The sequence below is a fragment of the Colossoma macropomum genome, unplaced genomic scaffold, assembly GCF_904425465.1.
Source record: "Colossoma macropomum unplaced genomic scaffold, Colossoma_macropomum, whole genome shotgun sequence".
In the NCBI taxonomy this organism is placed as follows: domain Eukaryota; kingdom Metazoa; phylum Chordata; class Actinopteri; order Characiformes; family Serrasalmidae; genus Colossoma; species Colossoma macropomum.
Window position 1 is genome coordinate 39247670 of NW_023494785.1, and position 21292 is coordinate 39268961.

At 38.8% G+C, this 21292-nt stretch overlaps 1 protein-coding gene across 1 annotated transcript in view; it reads left to right on the top strand.

Moving 5' to 3' along the window:
* Positions 1-331: 331 nt before the first annotated feature.
* atp8b2 (ATPase phospholipid transporting 8B2) overlaps positions 332-21292 on the top strand; it is a 75424-nt gene continuing 54463 nt past the window's right edge. Inside the window, exons 1-3 of the mRNA XM_036594152.1 lie at positions 332-772; positions 19680-19738; positions 20640-20753. Of these exons, the coding sequence (XP_036450045.1) occupies positions 667-772; positions 19680-19738; positions 20640-20753 (279 nt within the window). The 5' untranslated portion in view covers positions 332-666. The remainder of the gene's footprint in view (positions 773-19679; positions 19739-20639; positions 20754-21292) is intronic.

The following is a 21292-nucleotide window of genomic DNA, read 5'->3' on the forward strand; positions in this document are numbered from 1 at the left end:
AAGCTGGAACCAGAATGCAACTGCTGCACCATTTAAGGTGGAACGGGAAAATTCGAACAAGAAGCTGTAATTGCTGCACCATTTAAGGTGGAACGGGAAAATTGTCTGTGAGTTTTGCAGCATTGTGTCCAGTACTGCGCTGCCTCTGGAGCTAGCGTGGCCACATTGCCTCCAAGTTGCCCCGGCAACCTCCTCCGCCGCCTCCTATTGGTCGTTGCCGCGGCCAATCACAAGCCTTTCTGATTATGTCATATATAAACAGAGGGGTAACGGTCGGCTGGAGAGCGCGTCACCTGAGCCTCCAGTCCACTCCAGTGTGTTTGTGCGCGAATCAGTGCGCGCGCCGTAGAGCGAGAGTTAAGATGAGGTTTGAGTAGGCGTGCTGAGAGGACGCAGCGCGAGATCAAACGGCACCTCGCGCCAGTTGGGGTGAAAGTGAGTCTCGAGGCTGTAATTCGACCCGTTGTGAAGGCTGTGCTTGTTTGAGAGACAGCGGCGTCATTCAGTGCTGAGGAGGCTGAGTGACCTTCCGCGACTCTGCGGCAAGAAAACAAACAGACAGTCAGGCGCGACCTCCAGCCAGTGCCAATCACAGCTCTGGTCTTCTGAGATTTACACCGCGGAGGACAATGTGAGGAAGCGTGGAAGGAGCGTTCTCGCGCCAAAATGACCATTCCTAAAGACATTCCGGACAAGTGGTTCCCCATCGTTCTCCCGCTGAAATGGACCAAAGAGGGGCTTCCAAGCAAGGCAAAGAGTAGAAGAGGGACAGGTAGAAGTATTTAAAAGTTATTTGCTTGTTTGTTTATTTATGTCTTTATGTTTGTTTGTTGTGTGTCTGAATATATATATATATATATATATATATATATATATATGTATATATATATATATATATATATATAATGTGTTTTATTTTTATTTATATACATACTTTTTTATTTTTGGATACTTCATATATATTACTTTTTATGTTTATTTTTTCATGTTTTATTTGTTTTAGTTATAAGTTTAGTAATAATTTATATTATTTATTTGATTTATTTTTGTATTTTATATATATATTATTTTTATATTGGTTTTACTTTATTTTGTTTCTTTGCTATTTTTATATCATTTTTATATTTATTACTATTTAAAATATATATAGTGTAGTGTAGTATTACCTATATTTTTGTATTTTTGGATATTTTCTGAATTCTTAAATATTATTTATTTATTTAACTTCATTTTATTTATTTTAAATATTTCATTCTTTCTTAATTTCTTTCTTTCTTTTAAACAATTTAAAATCGTTCCTTATTCTTAGTGACACTTTCCACCTCTTGTGTGTCAAAATGAATGTTTCTCAAACTGCGCTTGCTAACTTCATTGTCACCTCCACTTCATGTCATCCTGTCATGTCAATAAAATACTTGTCTTTTCCATCGATGTGTTTGTTTGTCATTGCCTCACTGCACAGTCACCTCAAGTTTACGCCTGTGTTTGTGTGCGTCCTTCGGCCTTGTATGTGACAGACGTACATTGTCTGACCCGCTCCCTGCTGTTTTATTTCTTAACATTATACATTACATTTAGATTAGTATGTCAGTATCTTTTGTCAGTAATGACTAATTTCCTGGAACACACAGATTCAGCTCTAATGTGTTCACAGGGTCACCTTCACTCCAGAGCTTACACGTTTTCACCTCTGAGGCTTGTAATTGCTGGTGGTAACCAAATATCTCTGTCTGTATGAAGCAGTGTGTAAATATTTTATCGCTTTACTCAGCCGGTGATGTGCGTGCGTCCACTAAAATGCTCAGAAGGGTAACTGATGGCCCAGCTGAATGTCAGTGATGTAATAGTGATGAGGTCTGCAGGAATTTGTCTCTGATGTAGCATTACGGTGCTTCCACTCCAGCAGGCTGAATACAAATCACTGACGCCAAGATGACCGCACATAAAAAAGCGCTTTGTAGGGTGGTTTTATATGGAGTAAATTTACAATAAAATACTAAAATCCACAGGCAAATCACAAGATGAGAATCTAAAAATACATACACGTAAAATGCATAATACAATACAATACGTAAGACATGAAATACAACAATAATGATAATTAAATCAAAATTAATTTGTAAAAACATTCAGTCCCATCTGCCCTGTGATGGATTGGTGACCTGTCCAGGGCGTTTCCTTTCTTTCGCCCAATGAGAGCTGGGATAACCTCAAGCACCCCCACAACCCAGGAGGATAAGCAGCTTAGAAAATGTGTGTGTGTGTTTGTGTGTGTGTGTGTGTGTGTGTGTGTGTGTGCTTGTGTGTGTATCAGCCCCTTCACTAATCATTTGTGTTAGCTTTTTGCTGGTGTTGTTTTTTTTTATTTGTAAATTTTGCATACATGTTTTTGCTTCTGAAGTTTCTCTTTTACTTCAATAAGCTTTCTTTTGCTTTTGAGTTTTTATGGGTGGGGGGAGCAGGGGGGTCTTAGAAGAAGGCGTTGACCTTAAGTGTCTGTCCACCTTATTTTTCATGTTACTGCTGTATTTTGAGCTCATGGCCAAAATATCCACTTGGGGAACGAAAGTGTTGCTTATTATTAGTGCTTTAGCAGCTTTTTCCAAGTCTTGGATGTGTTTACTTGTTAAAGAGAAACTCCACCAAATGTTCAAAATCTCTGCTTAATTAACCTGATAAGATATAAACACTAATTCGGAGCGGTTTTGGTGTTAAACGCTCTGTGCTAGGGAAACTTCCATCAGAAACTTCCAGTCAGAATTGCTCACAGTGGCGGTGATAGGAACCAGACGTCTGCCATTACAAGCTCTCTTACAGAAAGTTATTACATGCACTGGGTATGAATACACTGCCTGATGCTTGAGACATTGTTTTATGGCAGTTTTGGGAAGCCTAAAATATACTTTTTAATAGCCATTCATGGTGAAGAGGGACATGCAGGCAAAATAGTCTTGCAAAATGTCTTTATTTAAATTAGAGCTGACATCAAAATCCAACATAACGCTGAGCTAACCCTGCTAGCTTGGCGGTTACATACCATATAAGGAGAATTCTCTTAGCACCATTTAGAAAAATAAGAGAAGTAACAGATTTGTACATGAAACATTGCTATATAATTGCATTGCTTTTTGGTTTTATGCCTGTATGAACAAAATTTAAAAGTTTAAATGAAATGATTTTATTAGCATGAATAATTTGTCAGCTATAAATAGAATCCTCTAAATACCTGGCTAGCTGTTAACTCAACTTCTAGGTAGATTACTAGCTTAGCCCTTAAGCAGACACTGATAGGCCAGTGCTACAGCTAGAGAATGTCTAATGAGAAGAACTGTCACTCAATAATGTCTTCAGTCAGCACTCAGTATCAGCAATGCTAACCAGTCAGCACTCAATAGCAGTAATGCTAATCGATCAGCTTTCAGTAGCAGTCATGCTAACTAGTCAGCACTTAGCAGCAGTAAGTCTAACCAATTAGCACATAGTAGCAGTAATGCTAATCAGTCAGCACTCAGTGGCAGTACTCAGTCTCTCATCATGTTGAGAGACTTCCCTCTGTCCACAGACTGGGCATCTCTAAAGGTCAGTGGACTGGACACTCTAAGACAGTAGGTCAATAGATACTTAAGGACAGTGCATTCTTCTAAGACTCACCCCCAAGACCCAAGATTGCAAAAGCAAAGGAGAGATTCTGGAAGTAGAACTACATACAGTTGTGGGCAAAATTTTGAGCACCTCTGGTCAAACATCCTGTTGTGTTGATTTTCTAAGTGAAAATAATGTCCACACTGTGTTAACTGACACACACACTGCTGCAAATGTTAATGCACAGTTAAAATATTTAATGTATTGGAAAAAGTGTGACCTGCTCAAAAGTAATGGTACATTTTATATTTAAAGTTTTTCCATTATGTTCATTTTAGCGAATAAAAAAAAATGCACTAAAATTTGCAGAAAAAAATGTCACATTGAAGAGAATGTGTTAATTATTTTCACTTAGAAAATCAACTCAAACTCAAATCAACGTAATCAGACCCGATATGATATGTGTATGTAAAATCCGCGAATAGAAAAAAATACAACCAAAGCCTTTTAATAATAATAAGCTTGATTTTATTCTCATTATTTGTATTTCCATCATTTTTTTGTCATTTCCATTCTTTATATTTTACTTTTGATTGGAGTTTGTATTAAAAAACTTTGGCACATAGTATTAAGACGCTTCCTGTTACATCAGTAACTGATGAGCGTGTCTTTGATGCACAGTCCACTGCTGTATTTGCTAATGTCGTACACGATTGGCCAGTTTCCAACGCAACATCAGCACTTTTTAACTCCAGACAAAAATGAGTTTTAAATGCAGATGCCCTACATTGTCCATTCATCAAGTCCTCCAAATGTGTATGTATTACAGTCTACAACAAAGCAATATGGTAATTTACTTACAAGTAAAATTACATTTTAGTATATTTTAGTGTCAAATGGTTCTGCAGTTAAAATCCTCCATCAGAGCTCAGCGTCATTTTTTTACTGTCATCAGCAGAATCATATATATTTTTGGCCGCACTTTATATTACATAATTTTACTGTATTACTGGTTAAATAATGCATAGCTTTTTTGTATCTTTTGTTATCCTTTTTATATACTGTTTTCTGGTGCTTACTTTTCCTGCTTTGTTGATCAGTTTTTAAAGGCCTTATAGCCCTATAAGAGGTCCACTTATACAGTTGTGTGCAAAGGTTTGCATCAAATGATGTTTTGTTGGTTTTCTAAATGAAAATAAGTCAACACAACCTGTACAAGGAAAACACAAATATAATTATTTGCTAATTTGCTTATTGTTTTGTCTTTTTCACAATATGTTAATCTCAGCAAGTAAACAGTAATTGCACATTGTGTTAACTGATTTTCAAGTTTTGTTCACACTGCAGGACAAATCGGTTTCTTGTATCTGATATTTTGGACTGACTGTTCAGATTTCAAGTAACAAGTGACCAAATCGCTCATGCTGACGCCATGAACCGCCGCCCCTCAAATGATGAAAAAAACACATGAAATCCGGTCTGACTGATCAAACTGAGTCACACGTCCAGAAATCCGGTTAGGACCAGATTCAAAACCACAAATGTGACTCGAAACCAATTTGAAAAAGTTAGATTTGAACTCAGTCATTTGAACTCAATAAGTCGGAGTGGTGTCCTCATACTTCTGTATATATACTGTATTTCTGAGTGAAAAGAAGTATTGGGGGGGTCTTTGAGCTGGCTGAGCATTTTTTCTCAATGATAGTGGCTAATGCTAGTTTTCCCTGCCTGCTGGTTCGCAGTGATGTCATCAGAAGAAAATCAGAGGACATTTTAGAAGCGGAGCAAAAGTCATTCTGATTGTGTTCAATATGACTATAGACATGAACTAAGAAGGTGAAGCTGTCACCAACACGGCTCGTCCAGTCGTCTTTTCTAAAGATTCCACTCATGATGATAAGTTATTATTGTTCCTGATAATGATCCAAAACCATGTTCTTATTAAATGATATTACAGCTGCTTTTGCTTTGACTTGGACTGTCTTTGGCAGATTCTTTGTAGTGCCTTTCTTGTGTTTGTTGCTTGTTATGAGGCTTAAGCCCTATTCAGATGGGTTAGTTTTACATGAGGAGGTAGTTTAATGTAATTTTAACCGAATCTGCATGTTGGTAAGGGCAGCTGGTTAGAGTGAACCCAGTACCAGCTAAATCATATGTTTAGACCTGGTTTCTGTTCTTTTCTGGAGTAAAGGATGTGTGTGAGTTGAGTAGCCATCTTTGTCATTTAAAGTGAGATTACTTATTCTGTGCAAAATTACACATTACAGATGTGGTAAAATTACGTTACCCTCCTGATCCTGTCCAAATAGTACCTTACTTTATTGACGCTAGTATCGCAAATTGCCGATAGTCATCCATCATGATTGTCAATCAATTTGGACGATTTAAATGTCAGAAAATCTGTCGCCTGCAGCTTTAAGATTGACAAATCATGTTTGTCTCAAATCCGCCTTGAATGAAACAGCATTAAACTGCAGCTTTCTTTCTTCTGTCATGTTTGGGTTTGACATTTTCTGAGCCGCGTCTGCTGTGAAGTCAAGCCTCAAGGAGGCTTACATAATCACAGCTCTCAGTGGTGGTGCTAACCCCATTCTGCTCTTGATACAAACACGCACATCTTAACTGAACTCGCACGAACATCTGGTGGACTTTGTACTGTCGTTACTGTACCAACAAGTCTCTATCGCAGGGTAGTAAAAATGCGTCGATCTGAAGGTCATGATCCAACTTCATTGATTTTAGTCATTAGAAAGGATTGTAATTGATTGCAGTAACATTGAATACTGAGTATGAGCCCATTTTTTGGGCCAAAATAAAATTCTCGGGCTAATTTCGAGCATAAAATCCTTCCAAAAACTCTTGTAGTGTTTTTGTCTAACTGTGTAAATAATTCAGGCATCGAATCGTTTACTAAAGATTTGAATTCAAATTAAATCCGAGTTCAGAGATTTACATCCCAGCTATCTGGGCATTTCTGTCTGCCTCCTTGCGAGTTGGCTTAGACTGAAGTGAGTCAGCATGGCTTTGTATAGTATCGCTGAGGCCTCACACTGAGCTCATTAACACAAGATTCGTAGTTACATCAGCACTTCTCTCATCCTTTACCGTTACTCCATTACTCATATAGTTCTTATCATGCTACATGTTATAAATGATACAGGTCTTAGCCGGAATCGGACAGTGGTTCCCTTGTGGTGGATGATATGGCAAAAATGATAAACGATAATTGACTTTGATTAGTTTTTTTCCCCCAATTTTCTCTCCAATTTAGACTTATCCAATTCCACTTAATAGTTAGGACTCCCCCAGTCATACGATACCACCAGCGCTAGGAGGGCGGACGCCAGCACAGGCTTCTTCTGAGAGCCACCACAACGTTTTCGAAACGCAACGTTATTGGGCAGCTGAACACGTTCGGAGGAAAGCGCCAACTGCTAGCTTTGTTATGTCAGCTAACAGATGCCTGCACTGTTTGGGGGTGGGGGGGGCATCCTGCTCTCTTGGAATCCTGGCCACGGATGGCTGTGGCATCACCTACCATCTCCTGATGATAGGGCAGCACATTTACACTATAAGTATTTTTTATTTTTATTAGTGTTATCAAAATCTAACTCAGTAATGTGATTTTTTTAACACTGTAAACCAGAGATGGGAACTGAGTCCCAGGCTAGGAGAACTTTCAGTCTGATGGACAGAACATAGTGCTGGTTAGCATGTGGTTTGGGGAGCACATTTGCTAATTTAGCTGAAGTTGTCAGCTCATCTAGTTGGAGTTTTAGTAATTTAGAAATCTCATTACCTTTAAAATTGCCTAAATCTTCAGCTAGATCAGCTTTTACACTGGCTAGCAAGCATAGTTGATATACAAACTACAGACCAGCCATTTCAACCAGCCATTACTGCGTGTCAGTTTTGTCCTTCACACTGAAGGTTTTTCTACAATGAAAGGCTCATAATTCGACCAGTTTTTAGTGCGGTTTACTTTTGTCCAATGCAGTATGTACAGATAATAATTAGATTAAACTAAAGTTCTTTACTAAACAGACTGAAAATCTAGTAATTTATTAAAAAAAGAAAAGATAATCCAGTCAGGTTCTTGTTTCATTATGGTTTAAATTTGATATCACTGGGTGTTTATAGGCACAATATAATTGTACTTTTTTATGATACATGCAGTTGTTTTGTGTCCTAGAAGCACTGACATATTGTGATGTAGTTAAAAACGATATAAGAGCTTTACCCCATCATTCCAGGCATGATAGGATGAGAAAGGGTGAAGATGGAGAATTGATGGGTATGCTAAAGGAGAGAAAGGGGGAGGGAAAGAGGGAACAGAGTTGGTGCAAGTGAGCGGGCGATCATCAGAAGATGAGTCAGGACAGCGAGGCACGTGCACAGGCACATGGTGGGTGGAGAGAGGTGGAAACGGGACAAAAGCACACAAGGAAATCTAACCCTGTCAACCCCAGAGCAGATCAGGTGCCAGTTAGGTTGGAACATTATTGGTTGGGTTGTTTCCCTTTATCCCAAACTTAGTTGATCAGTCAAGACATACTTCTAGATTTTGTGTCTTAGGTTGCACTGTGTAAGATTTGAGGAGTTGGAGATGTGTAATTGTAAGCAACGTGCAGAAGAACATTTTGTAACATGGGTTGTGTTTTGGACCCTTTCCCTGAGTAAATGAACGTGATGATTACGAACAAATTGAAAGAGAATTCAAAGAGAACTCAGACAAAACTTGGTAAAGGACATCTAGTATATTTAGATATCTAGTATTGTCATCATATCTTCATCAGTTTTATGTTGCAAAATCCAACCCGACGCCACTGACTTTTAAATGTTTTTATATGATGTAGCATTTACTCTCCATTTTAATAGAGTTTGGTTTACAAATAGCCTATTTGAGCAGGAATGGGTGTCATTGGGTGCTGACAAAACATTTTGGAGTGCTGAGTATTTCAACTACATGAGTCTATCATACTTCATACTGAAATATTTTAACAAGAGGCTTGTTTTTAGACCCAAATATACGAGAGCAGCCTACTTGTATAAGAAGATAATTTGTTTAAAATCCACGATTTCTTGTTTGATAGGTTCCTTTGCATCCCATGCTCCTCAAGCAAATAAACGGAGGGAAGGGAGATATTTGAGATATTTGCAACACATGCACTAGACACATACTGAAATTCTTATCTGCCTGTTCAATGCCTCACTTCATTGCTCAAGCATTGAACACTTTAAAGCCAGTGCCTTTGTATTGATACTTTATCGTTCAATAGCATGGTGGCCAGTTCTCGTGCCACTATGCCAGAGCTCCTTGAAGCATCCCCTCCATCACAGGCTGTTTTTCACCACAGGAACACATGCTGTGGCCTCTGCCACTGCGGCTAATCCGCGAAGCTGTCCTTGGCTGCATTAGTAAAGGGCAGGGTGTTAAAAAGTGCTTAATGGCCCAGTTTAGTGAGGAGCGACTCCAGCTAGGAACCGGCACTATGCCATTATGTCATCGGCAGCCAATAGGCAGGTGCTGCACCGCAAGACTCGGAGACGGTGTCGATTTTCATTAGGACTGATTACTGAGAGAAGAGGGAAGAGAAGGAGAAATGACCTTGAGAAGCAGAGGAAATTTGGATGGAATAGAAGGAAACAGAAAGAATGAGACACCAAAAAGACAGCAGTAAAGCTAACAAACATCAAGACAGTCTTTTTGCAGCACAGACATCACAATTCAAGATTTGTATGTATGTCTTTTAGGGATATAAAATGCATCGATGCATCATGATGCATTAACCTGAAGGTTGTGGCTCTACTGTATTGAGTTTGTGGGCTGAGGCACTTATTTGTAATTGTTTTCTGTTTTTCTCTGAGCAACCAAATAGCCTATCTCATGACCATTATTTCTGTGCTAACTAGAGGTGCGCGATGATATCGGATTTCTATCAGTGTCAGCAGACAGTTGCTTAAAAATTGTCAGCACTGGACATATGTCTAGATTTGAGAGATATTTTAAACCAATATTACATGATGTATTATTGTACTCCAAAAGAGCAGAATGTTTAGGTGATGCTGGGCTGCTGTACTAAAACCTCTGCATTCTATTCATATTACTGCATTTGTAATCCTCTACAAACAAGTGCTGTATTTCAAACTTATGCTGTATTAATGCTAATCCAGGTAGATGTAGATGTAATCCAGGGAGATGAGACCAATCAGATTAAAGGGAAGCTGTAGTGATAAACCGTGAAAAGTGGCCCAGCGTGTGGCCCAGTTAAGCTCCACCTCCACTAACATGGTGAAGAGCTCCCAGCTCTCAGCTACTGCAGTGAAAAAGTGTCCCAGCCATAGATATACATAGCCAGATGCCGCGTTGGGTCCAGCCAGGCATGTCAACGGCGCTGCCATTTTGGGCCGGTCAACATCGTTGCTGGGCTGCATTCAGTACCGTTACAGAGTGGCAATTTGAGAAAGATACTGTCCAAAATGATAAGAATTCAAGAATATTGCACCCAGAAAGTGGGATATGATTGTATAATGCAGGGAACACAGCGATACACGCTCATGTTTGTGTGATGTGTATGTGTATGGTCGTGTGGTTGGTGAGGCACAGAGAACCTGCTGATGTGATCGTTTTTCCTCTGGTTTTATATTAAGCTTATTTCATTTAATAGTCTATTCAGTAGTTATTTATTTACAATGGTGGTTAATACTTTGTAGCTTGATAAGTTATAGCATTTCTTAATCCGTGTAGATTTTCATAGTAGATTAATGTTAGCACCTTCTTACACGAACCTAAGTGTCACCTTCTTATTTGCCAGCTTCTTGTTCACATTTTCCCGTTCCACCTTAAATAGTGCATCAGCCAGCTTCTTGTTCGAGTTTTCCCGTTCCACCTTAAATGCAGCTTCAAGCGCCAGAAAGTCACTGCTGCACCATTTAAGGTGGAACAGGAAAACTCGAACAAGAAGCTGGCGAATAGGAAGCCAACTTTAGCCTTGTCCTTCTTGCTGTGTTTTGGGGGTTTATTTTATTTTTATGTGTATTAAGATTAGAAGTGATTCACACGTTGATGGATTTGCTGATTGTGAGTTTGTGTTTTTACTCGCGCTAAACTCGGTTTTTAATGAGGAAAAGCCCCCCTCAGGTTTGGAGATCTGTGCAAACGCAGTAGCCAGAACGACACGAAAAAACATTGTTTATGTGAGTCATTTGAGCCAAAAGTTATAAACTATTTATGAGATTTTTGAATCTGAATTTTTAGCTCTCTCTTCATTCAAATAGATAAGACTCTGGTCTTGTATGGCTGGAAATAACTGCTCAGCAGTTTTGCCAGGATGGCTGCCGAGTAGACAGATTTAAGGACATTGATTAAATTCGGCAACTGCACTGAAAAGTGTCCCAGCTCACGGCCCAGTCCAACTCCGCTACAGTGGTAAAGAGTCTCCCATCCCGCGGCCCAGTCAAACTCAGCTACTGCGGTGAAAATTGTCTCTGCTCACATAAAATCTGTCCAATCGGTTGTGACATTTTTGTCCATATCACATTTGTTTACATCTTGTGGTTCGATGTCAGATACGTCAATGTGTACTCCAAGTCGAATCAAATGTTAAAATGCAGCAGTGTGTCATTTTCTTCTTTGGTCCAGACCAAGGGAGCTACAATGTAAACACATTCTGACAGAGCTGTTGCACCAGAGTTTATTGTAAGTGTACCAAACCTGCCTTTAGAATCAGTTAGTCTTCGTTAGAATAACATTCAACAAAGTTTTTGTTTATCTTTGGTCCACAATAAAGTTTTCGAGCTATACGTTAAATGAAAAAAACAAAAATGTGCAGATGTGTATTGTTTTTATTGTCTGTATTCCATTACAGTGTGCAGTGTATTCCATTACACGTATTTCTGTAGACATTTGAAATTTGAATGCATTGAATTGTTTCGTCATGATGCTTTAAATGGTGAGGTCAGCGATTTACACCCTAGTGAGTGCGCATGTCGGCGTTGGTGTGTGTGTGATGGCTGCAGGCTGTATCTGGCTTTGACCATTGTAGAGCTGAGAGAACGCTTAGGCACTGCTGAGTGGCCTTTCAGCAGGAAACCACAGAGAGTGTGAGTAATTCAGAGCAGGACCAGACGAGGTGTGAGGAAGTCAACCTTCACAAAGTGGAGGCTGCTTTGGGCCGTGTTTATGCATGAGTTTGACCTTTTTCTGATGCACCGCTTTGGTGCAAGTGCAGCCCTTGGTCATTGTTGTAAATACGTTCACAGTTGTGGTTTTTGCACCTGCTGGCATCCAGACATACTTTCAACAGTAGGTAAAGACTGGTTTGTTCTGGTTTGTGCGGAAGCTGTTAGCCTTGTTGCTTCAGGCTGTTAAAAAGCATAACACTAGCATTTAGCGTCTTTTTTCATGTTGTTTACTATTCTGTAGGGCAACATTGCGTCCCTCAGTCTCATCAATATGACGGAATTCACGATTTCATATCCTTGTTGTGTTAATGTTCTCTTACTACAATACCTTGCGTGTATTATGCAAATATGTCATACAACCACTGGGAATTACAGGTGTGTTATTCAGCTTCGTAGCAGAAGCATTAGCTATCTGGCTTACTTCTGCATTAGCCAGGCAGTGGGGGGAAAACTTTCAAATGGCCTGCCCTCAAAACTTTATCCTAAAGCACCTGTAGTTTTCTAAAACGTCCTCCCACCTTCAAGATATGTCATCAGAAGGGTGTTTTCCACGTCTTTAAACTGAGAAATTACACTCCTAGATTATTTGCATAATAAATATAGCAATTGCATTATTTGGGTGGTAGGTGACGTTGTGGTGTGTGTTGCGCTGGTGCGAGTGGATCAGACACAGTTCTAAACTCAAAGTGGTTTGGATGACAATATAGCTCCAGTCTAATTTGTATATTTAATGCTTCAAATATGGATTCATACTGTTATTATGGAACATACTTCAGCAAGGTCTTTTAAGGCCAATGCGTGATGATTTAGTCATGCAGTTTGCTAATCTATGCTAACCTGTAAACTTTCACTACTTGTTAGCTACATTAGCCTCTTAGCTCCAGAACAAAACTACAGATGCAAACTTGAGAATGTCACGATTAATTGGAAGGTAAAATTCTATAAATTTGATTTTGGACCAAACCATCACTTTAAATTTGAGTGCTTTCTGGAGCACCAGTATGCGTGTGGTCTTCATGTTCTGTCTTCCTCCCTCATGCGAGGCGCAATCAGGTCAGTCTGTTCTTTTTTTTAAGACCCTCATCAATATTACAGCAGCACAGAGGGAAGGCTGTCCGCCCTCTAGCTTGCCCATGCGCGTATGAAGGCAATCAGCGTTTCTTGTTCTCTACTGTGGAAATAAGTGGGAGCAATGAAGTGAATTTAAGGCCAGTATTAATCACAGGTGTAAAGCTGAAACAGCATTTATAAATGGAGGAGGAAATCCACACAAAACCACTGTCTACAAATGAGTGCATCTAAAGCGCTATTGGAGCTGGATTAGGTTTAGCATAGAACTGACAATGTAGTCTATGCTTGATTTGAATGGCCATTTCGTACGAGATAAAGAATCTGTGTAATTTGCCCAAATTATTCCACATAGCTTGGATTAAAAGTTCATCACATGGAAGTTCTGGCTCCATGCCTCAGAATAAGAACATACTGTGTGGCTAAATGACAAGTAGAAACAAAAAATGTGACACTGGACGAGGAGACTTTATATCCCATTTCAGTGTGGGGTGACGGCTCTTGAGGATTAAGGACTTGGGGCTAATTCAGCTCAGTTTTAGCAGTCAAATCACAAAATAAGCAAAAAAGGAGGAGGTGTTTTTTACTACAGAATTTTGTTATTACATTACTGTGGTGTCAATTCATACAGGACTACTATCAAATAAGGTAATTTGCTCTTGATCTATTACTCTGCAGATGTGTAAAAACTACAGACATGGCAGATTCATACTGGGTTAAAATTACTGTGAGCCAGATTTGGGTTGGCTTAACTCATCAGTAATGCTCAGTCAACCCTTGGCTCTTCAGGGCTTTGCTCTGGCACGTTTCTCTGACATAAGCACTATTGGAGCTGGGTTAGTTGTACTAGAGGAGGTTGTGTAATGTAATCTGTAAGGAATTTGACTGGACGATTTGTGCGGGAAATGCTATCTATGTTTTGTGACTGTAAAAACTACACACACTGCAGATTCATACTGGATTAAAACCACTCCACAATTATTACCGTCAGACTGCAAAACTACACACACTGCAGATTCATACTGGATTAAAATCACTCCACAATTATTACCGTCAGACTGTAAAACTACACACACTGCAGATTCATACTGGATTAAAATCACTCCACAATTATTACTGTCAGACTGTAAAACTACACACACTGCAGATTCATGCTGGATTAAAATCACTCCACAATTATTACTGTCACTGTAAAAACTACACACACTGCAGATTCATACTGGATTAAAATCACTCCACAATTATTACGGTCAGACTGTAAAACTACACACACTGCAAATTCATGCTGGATTAAAATCGCTCCACAATTATTACTGTCAGACTGTAAAACTACACACACTGCAGATTCATACTGGATTAAAATCGCTCCACAATTATTACTGTCAGACTGTAAAACTACACACACTGCAGATTCATACTGGATTAAAATCGCTCCACAATTATTACTGTCAGACTGTAAAACTACACACACTGCAGATTCATACTGGATTAAAATCACACCACAATTATTATTGACAGACTGTAAAACTACACACACTGCAGATTCATGCTGGATTAAAATCGCTCCACAATTATTACTGTCAGACTGTAAAACTACACACACTGCAGATTCATACTGGATTAAAATCGCTCCACAATTATTACCGTCAGACTGTAAAACTACACACACTGCAGATTCATACTGGATAAAAAATCACTCCACACTTAGTTAGTGTGTGGGTAGACTTTAACCGGATTAAAATCTCCAATCTCACACCAATCCACCAATCATTTAAATAACAAAACTTTCTCTGGTAAACTAATCAACCAGCTTCAGCAGTACTTCAGATGACCAGATTGGTCTCCTTGTTCCTCAGCAGGAAAGCCAGTATTACTGCATGGTGGAAATGAGAGCACAGGAACAGATGCACACTGCCTAGGAGAGCCAGACACAGCCTGTTTGTCTGCCAGGCTAGTTTGTGATTGTTTTAAATTTGCTTCTCAACTGGCAGACTGCCACGCAGAAATGGAGCCAGACTCCAGACGAAGTGGCTTCTGGAAAGCATCTGCTCTAGAACATAATTCCCTGCTTGAAAAACAAAATTTGCCACTGGTTTAGTAAACAGTTTTGTCTCAATATGTCAGTTTCCCATTTTGTCCAATGTCAGCTAGACCTACTACCCTGTCTTCATCATTTAAATGCATTCATTAATATTGAGAACACGTTAGAGTCATGTTCCCTATTCATGCAGATTTGTTGGTGTAGTTTCTGACAGTTGTAAAATAAATCAGTAGGCCATGATTGGCAGTGAGTCACACTGATTTTCACACAAGGGATGTTGTTAGAAAAAAACGGTGTCACAATATAACACAATAAAATACGCCAATATTCAGGAAACCAATGATTGTTAATTATGATTTTAAAAAACCCACAGGTATTACTACACACACTGCAGATTCATACTGGATTAAAATCGCTCCACAATTATTAGTCAGACTGTAAAACTACACACACTGCAGATTCATACTGGATTAAAATCACTCCACAGTTATTACTGTCAGACTGTAAAACTACACACACTGCAGATTCATACTGGATTATAATCACTCCATAATTATTACTGTCAGACTGTAAAACTACACACACTGCAGATTCATACTGGATTAAAATCACTCCACAATTATTACTGTCAGACTGTAAAACTACACACACTGCAGATTCATACTGGATTAAAATCACTCCACAATTATTACTGTCAGACTGTAAAACTACACACACTGCAGATTCATACTGGATTAAAATCGCTCCACAATTATTAGTCAGACTGTAAAACTACACACACTGCAGATTCATACTGGATTAAAATCACTCCACAGTTATTACTGTCAGACTGTAAAACTACACACACTGCAGATTCATACTGGATTATAATCACTCCATAATTATTACTGTCAGACTGTAAAACTACACACACTGCAGATTCATACTGGATTAAAATCACTCCACAATTATTACTGTCAGACTGTAAAAACTACACACACTGCAGATTCATACAGGATTAAAATCACTCCACAGTTATTACTGTCAGACTGTAAAACTACACACACTGCAGATTCATACTGGATTATAATCACTCCATAATTATTACTGTCAGACTGTAAAACTACACACACTGCAGATTCATACTGGATTAAAATCACTCCACAATTATTACTGTCAGACTGTAAAAACTACACACACTGCAGATTCATACAGGATTAAAATCACTCTACAGTAATTATCACACATAACCTGCAGATTCAGAGAGAGAGTTTAAAGGGATGCTCTGGCCAAAAATATATATTCTATTTATATTATTAGTGCTTCATCTCTTGTAAATATGCCTACTTGCCTTCTATAGTGGTATCATAATCTTTAGAGTGAGCCTTTTTAGATTAAAGGCTAGAAAAACCCCTGCCTGATAATGTATCTTGAAGGTGGGAGGAACTTTTGAAAAACTACAAACGCTTTAGAGCGCATATATGTGGGCAGGCTGTTCGAAAATGTCATTTTTTCCCACTACCTGCCTAATGCAGAAGGAAGCTAGATAGCTAATGGTGCTGCTAGGAAGCCAAATATCATATCTATGGTTGTATAACATATTTGTGTAATGCATGCTGGGTATTGTGGTGAGAGAACATCGCTGGATGAAAAGACAAAAAGGATATAAAAATGTGAATTCTGTCAAACTGTTGAGGCTGAGGGCTGCAATGCTGTGCTGCAGAACACTACATTACATGACAAACAACATTAAGTCATAAGAAGCTTATGTCTCCAAAAAGGCAGCTGTAAAAGAGAGGGAAAAAATACATGACTCTTAATGTATGTCAGACTTTTTTTCCACATAATTTTGGACCTTTTTAACAAAACGTAAAGTCTAACTGGAGTTTTCGGATTATTCAAAAAATAAAAAACAAAAATGGAGGGTAACACTTTGTTTGGAGTGGTCCTTTGTGATGATTAATAAACTCAACAGAGTATCAGTAACACATCAACAGCATATTAGTGAAGTAACAGCAGTGAAGCATCTGAATACACTGAAGTAAATATCTTGCAGATGTTCTGTTGATACATTACTTACATTAAGTAGATGTGTTGTTAATATGTTACTTCCATTACGCAAAACCTGACCTTACCCAACCTTACCAAAACCTAACCCTCACCCTGGCCCTAATCCTAACCCCCCTAACCTTAACCTCAACCCATTTCCTAACCCTAACCTTCGAATGTTTTGACATGTTACTGAGAATCCATTGAGTGTTTGTTTCATCTAAAAAGGACCAATCAAAATAAAGCGTCATTAAATAGAGATGCAAGGTTTTCGCGTGACGGTAGCAAAATGCTAGTTTTAGGCCAGAAATCTCCTTTAAGGTGAATTTAGTAGACATGTAGATGAATGTTAAAGACAAAGTCGACATCTACAAGGCATCTCCATTGTTCCATCAAAATAAAATGACCGGTTGGGGTGTGTAGATGTTGTGCGAGAGCGTAGAAGGTAGTTTTAGAGGAAAAGAGCAGGAGCGGAGAATCTGAAAGTGTTCCCGGTAACCTGTTCACAACAGAAGTGAAAGCAGCCAATGTTGTTTTCCGTCTAACCATGCTGTTGTCTACCTCAGTGTACATATATGAATCATGCCATACTGTACACAGCACAGTGAGCCATTTCTTCACTTTCACAGGTGCATGTAAGCATAGCAACCGACCGCAGCTCTTCCATCTGAAACCGGCCGTGGGGGCGGCTTAGTCATGCTGATCGTCCATTGTGCAAAGCTGTAGTTTCTTTTTCAGCAGGGTCACTTGGGTTTTGATGTAAAGGGGCAGGAACTGTATGTCTGAGGATGTCAGTCATGACCTGAGACCCGGTCCCCTGGTACAGAAAATGATTTACTTTTTATATTCTTTTCTTTGTTGTTAAGAGCGATGGTGTGCAGTGCTGTGCTAAACTCAGAGGCCACTCTTCTTTTATTTAACTTCCAGTCAAAATGGTACAAGTTATGCAACAACTACATATGATGTCATATTTTCAGTATTGAGTGTGTCCACTCTTTACCTTTATTGCGGCTTCCATTCTTTCCTGGACACCTGCTTTCAGTTTTTCGAAGAAATCTGCATGGATATTTTTCCACACCTGCTAAGTTCAGTCTTAGATCCATGATCCAAGTCATCCCAAACACATTCAGTGATGATGAGGCCTGGACTCTGGGGTGGTCAGTCCATTATTCTGAGGAAACCAGAAGTTTCTTTTTTTTGTTTTCTTCTTTTTTGTCTGTTTATCTCTCAGTAAAGGCTTCTTGAAAGAAACACATCATTTACACAAACCGGCAGACAAGTTACACCTAATTGCACATCACACTTCATTAACCAGACACTGGACCATCCGTGTCATTGATCTTGATGTCCAGGCTAATAGCCTCTTATTCACTCTCGTCTGCCTGTATTGGCCTTGCTGGAAAATAGTCCAAACCAATCGTTCAGTAGCCCCTCCACAGGCAGGACACTGCCAGACAGTGTTAGCTGTCAGATGAAGGAGGCGCAAATCTTTGCTTTTGGTTTTGTTGGGTATGTAGGTGTTGTAGAGGCTTAATAAAGCACCAATTTTTCAAAATGTCCATGTAATTCAGTGGTTAAGATGTAAACAGTCATTCAGAGTGGTTTATTCCTTGTAGAGAAACTTACCATCTCTGGTTCCTTTACAGTGGTGAAAAAAACGTGGGTCACCATGTCTACAAATATACACAAATATCCATAAATACAGGCATTTTATTTTACCGTGAACCTACACACCTACTGAGCTCTTACATGTTTTGTTGATAATGATAAAATAGTGGTAGATCCAAAAAATACATATTCTTTCGGCACCATTTTGCCTTATAACATGGATGGAAAGAGTACTGAAAATCCCTACTTAAATAAAAGTACTGTTTCTGTAGTGATAATTTACATGAGTACAAGTAAAAGCTAAATAAAATGAAATTACTCAAGTAAGAGTAAGTAAGTAGTTCCAATAATCTAAATAGTCTAAATTAATCTAAAAGTAATCAAGTTACTTTTTCATATGTCTGTAATCATAGTCTAAAATAACTTGGACTTGGCTACAGACAGACTGTAAGGAACAAAGTTTACTAGTTTTTCTGTTTCCAATTAATTAGAATGTCTGAAAGATTCTGCTTTACTAGATTAAGTCTATATTTAAAAAAAGTCAAAATTACAGGTAGATTACTCAACTAGTAATATCATTTTAGTGACAGTGCTTCTAATTCTAAATGATTTATGAACTTATACACTCTGTTTTTACTGTGTAACATTGTTAAAAATTAAAGTAATAAAGTAAAAGTATTTAACTCAAGAAAAAGTAAAAGTACAACAATTTAATTATACTCCAAAAAGTACTGTTACAGGGAACAATTTAAGGGTAAATGTAACTCGTTACTTTCCACCTCTGCTTATAACACCCTGCTATTAACCCTCCATCAGTGAATTTTAAAGAAGTTAAAATCAAAAATAGCTCATTTTAAAGCTTAACGATTTTTAAAGATACTCTAGGTTTCATTATCGGTATTGAAAAAATGGTATCAAGCCATCTGTACTCACCAAGAAAAATAACAAATGTGTATATATATATATATATATATATATATATATACTGACAACACGCCTTCAGAGGTCTATTCCACAAATGGCATAACTTTTTACTTTCATACTAACTTTCATCCAGGGACATTACACAGTTGATGCGTGCATACTGACAATTTTATAATGGCTCACCCAACCAGACTGCAGGACACATCCTTTTATAATGCTCTTTTCTGATTCTGTTCTTCTGCAGAAGAGGAAAGGAGGGTCCGAGCCAATGACAGGGAGTACAACGAGAAGTTCCAGTATGCGGTAAGAAAGTCATACACAAACACAGAAACAAGCTTACTTGTTGGAAAACCCTACTTTGTACTGCCACTCACTGGCCAATAATCATAATTGGTCAGTTTCTGACCACAGAACCGCTGTTTGGACGACCCAAAATAACCAGCTAAGGGTGGCTCTGTGGTCAGAAACTGACCATTGATGAAGATGGCTAACAAAGACTGTGCATCAGACTGTGAGTCTTTAATTGCACACCAGCACGGTGGAGCTACAAAGGAGGGGTTTCTAGTATTCTAGTAGTGGTCAGTGAGCATCCATATACTTTATATACTTTCCCAGACCCTAAGAATGTCATCCGATAAGCACCATTTAAAGCCCCAGGAAACCCAAAACCATGTTTTCCTTCTAGTTAGGTTAATCTTGTATATCATGTGTGCACACAATATACAAGTACAGTGTATGCCCAGTGAATAAGATTCCAGTGTTCAATGAATGACTGGTGTATTTCACCCAGATTCTCCTCTTTTGATATAAGCTGGACAGTCCTATTCTTAGCTAGTGCATTACCCTCACCAGCCACAAGGCTGATGTGGTTTGTCCCGCGCACATAGCTTTAACGAAAATATGCATTTCGCATTGTCTCTCCGTTCAAGTTAGAGAAAATTTCTTAACATAAGCTAACAACCAAGCAAAAGCTACCCTAGGAAACAATATTAGCTGAGAGTGTTGGACTGTAGGTTGTCCATTAGTTATTAGAATATTAGAACCACACCCACACAGTTGTCACAGTTCAGTGGTTGCTAAGCAATATTTGTCTTGTTTTTTTTTTTTATTCTGACTTTACTGAGTGTTTAATATAACACTTAATATTTTACTCTGTGTACACGACGATGTAATCAGCTATGTCTCCCCCTCTCTGTCTCATCAGAATAACTGCATCATGACCTCAAAGTATAACATCATCACCTTCCTGCCAGTCAACCTGTTTGAGCAGTTCCAGGAAGTTGCCAACACCTACTTCCTGTTTCTTCTCATACTGCAGGTATCACAACTTATATGTTTGCTTATTGTTAAAATGTCATTTTTAGAAATGTAAATAAAGGAGTCGAGGGTAAATGAAGCTGTAGTCTCACAGGGCTAGTTGTGATCTCGTAAACACGTCTGGAGACAACATCAAAAAGTTTTTGAGCTGATTTGTGTTGAAACAAGGGTACGCCCCCTTTAAAACCCGCCCCCAGATTCCTCTAGTCTGTGCTCTTTTAATGTCCGGAGTACATTCAATAACATGAGCTAGCTACAACTGCTACCTTTAGCGAACTAAACTGCTTTTCCTTTGCAGTAGTTAATGTTTATTTGTACCGCATGTAATGTGTTCTTTCCACACACGCCACATATCTACGTGCTTCTGTGGGTTTTTTCTGGGGTGTGTGTGGGTGGTGGGTGCTTTTCAGTCATGCTAATGATATGCGAATGACAGTTTGGTGTTTGTTTTGAAAACTTGACGTGCAGACTCTGTGTGAATATGCCTCAAATGAGTTATTACTCTGTATGTCAGCTGGTGGTAAATAACAGGCTAGCATC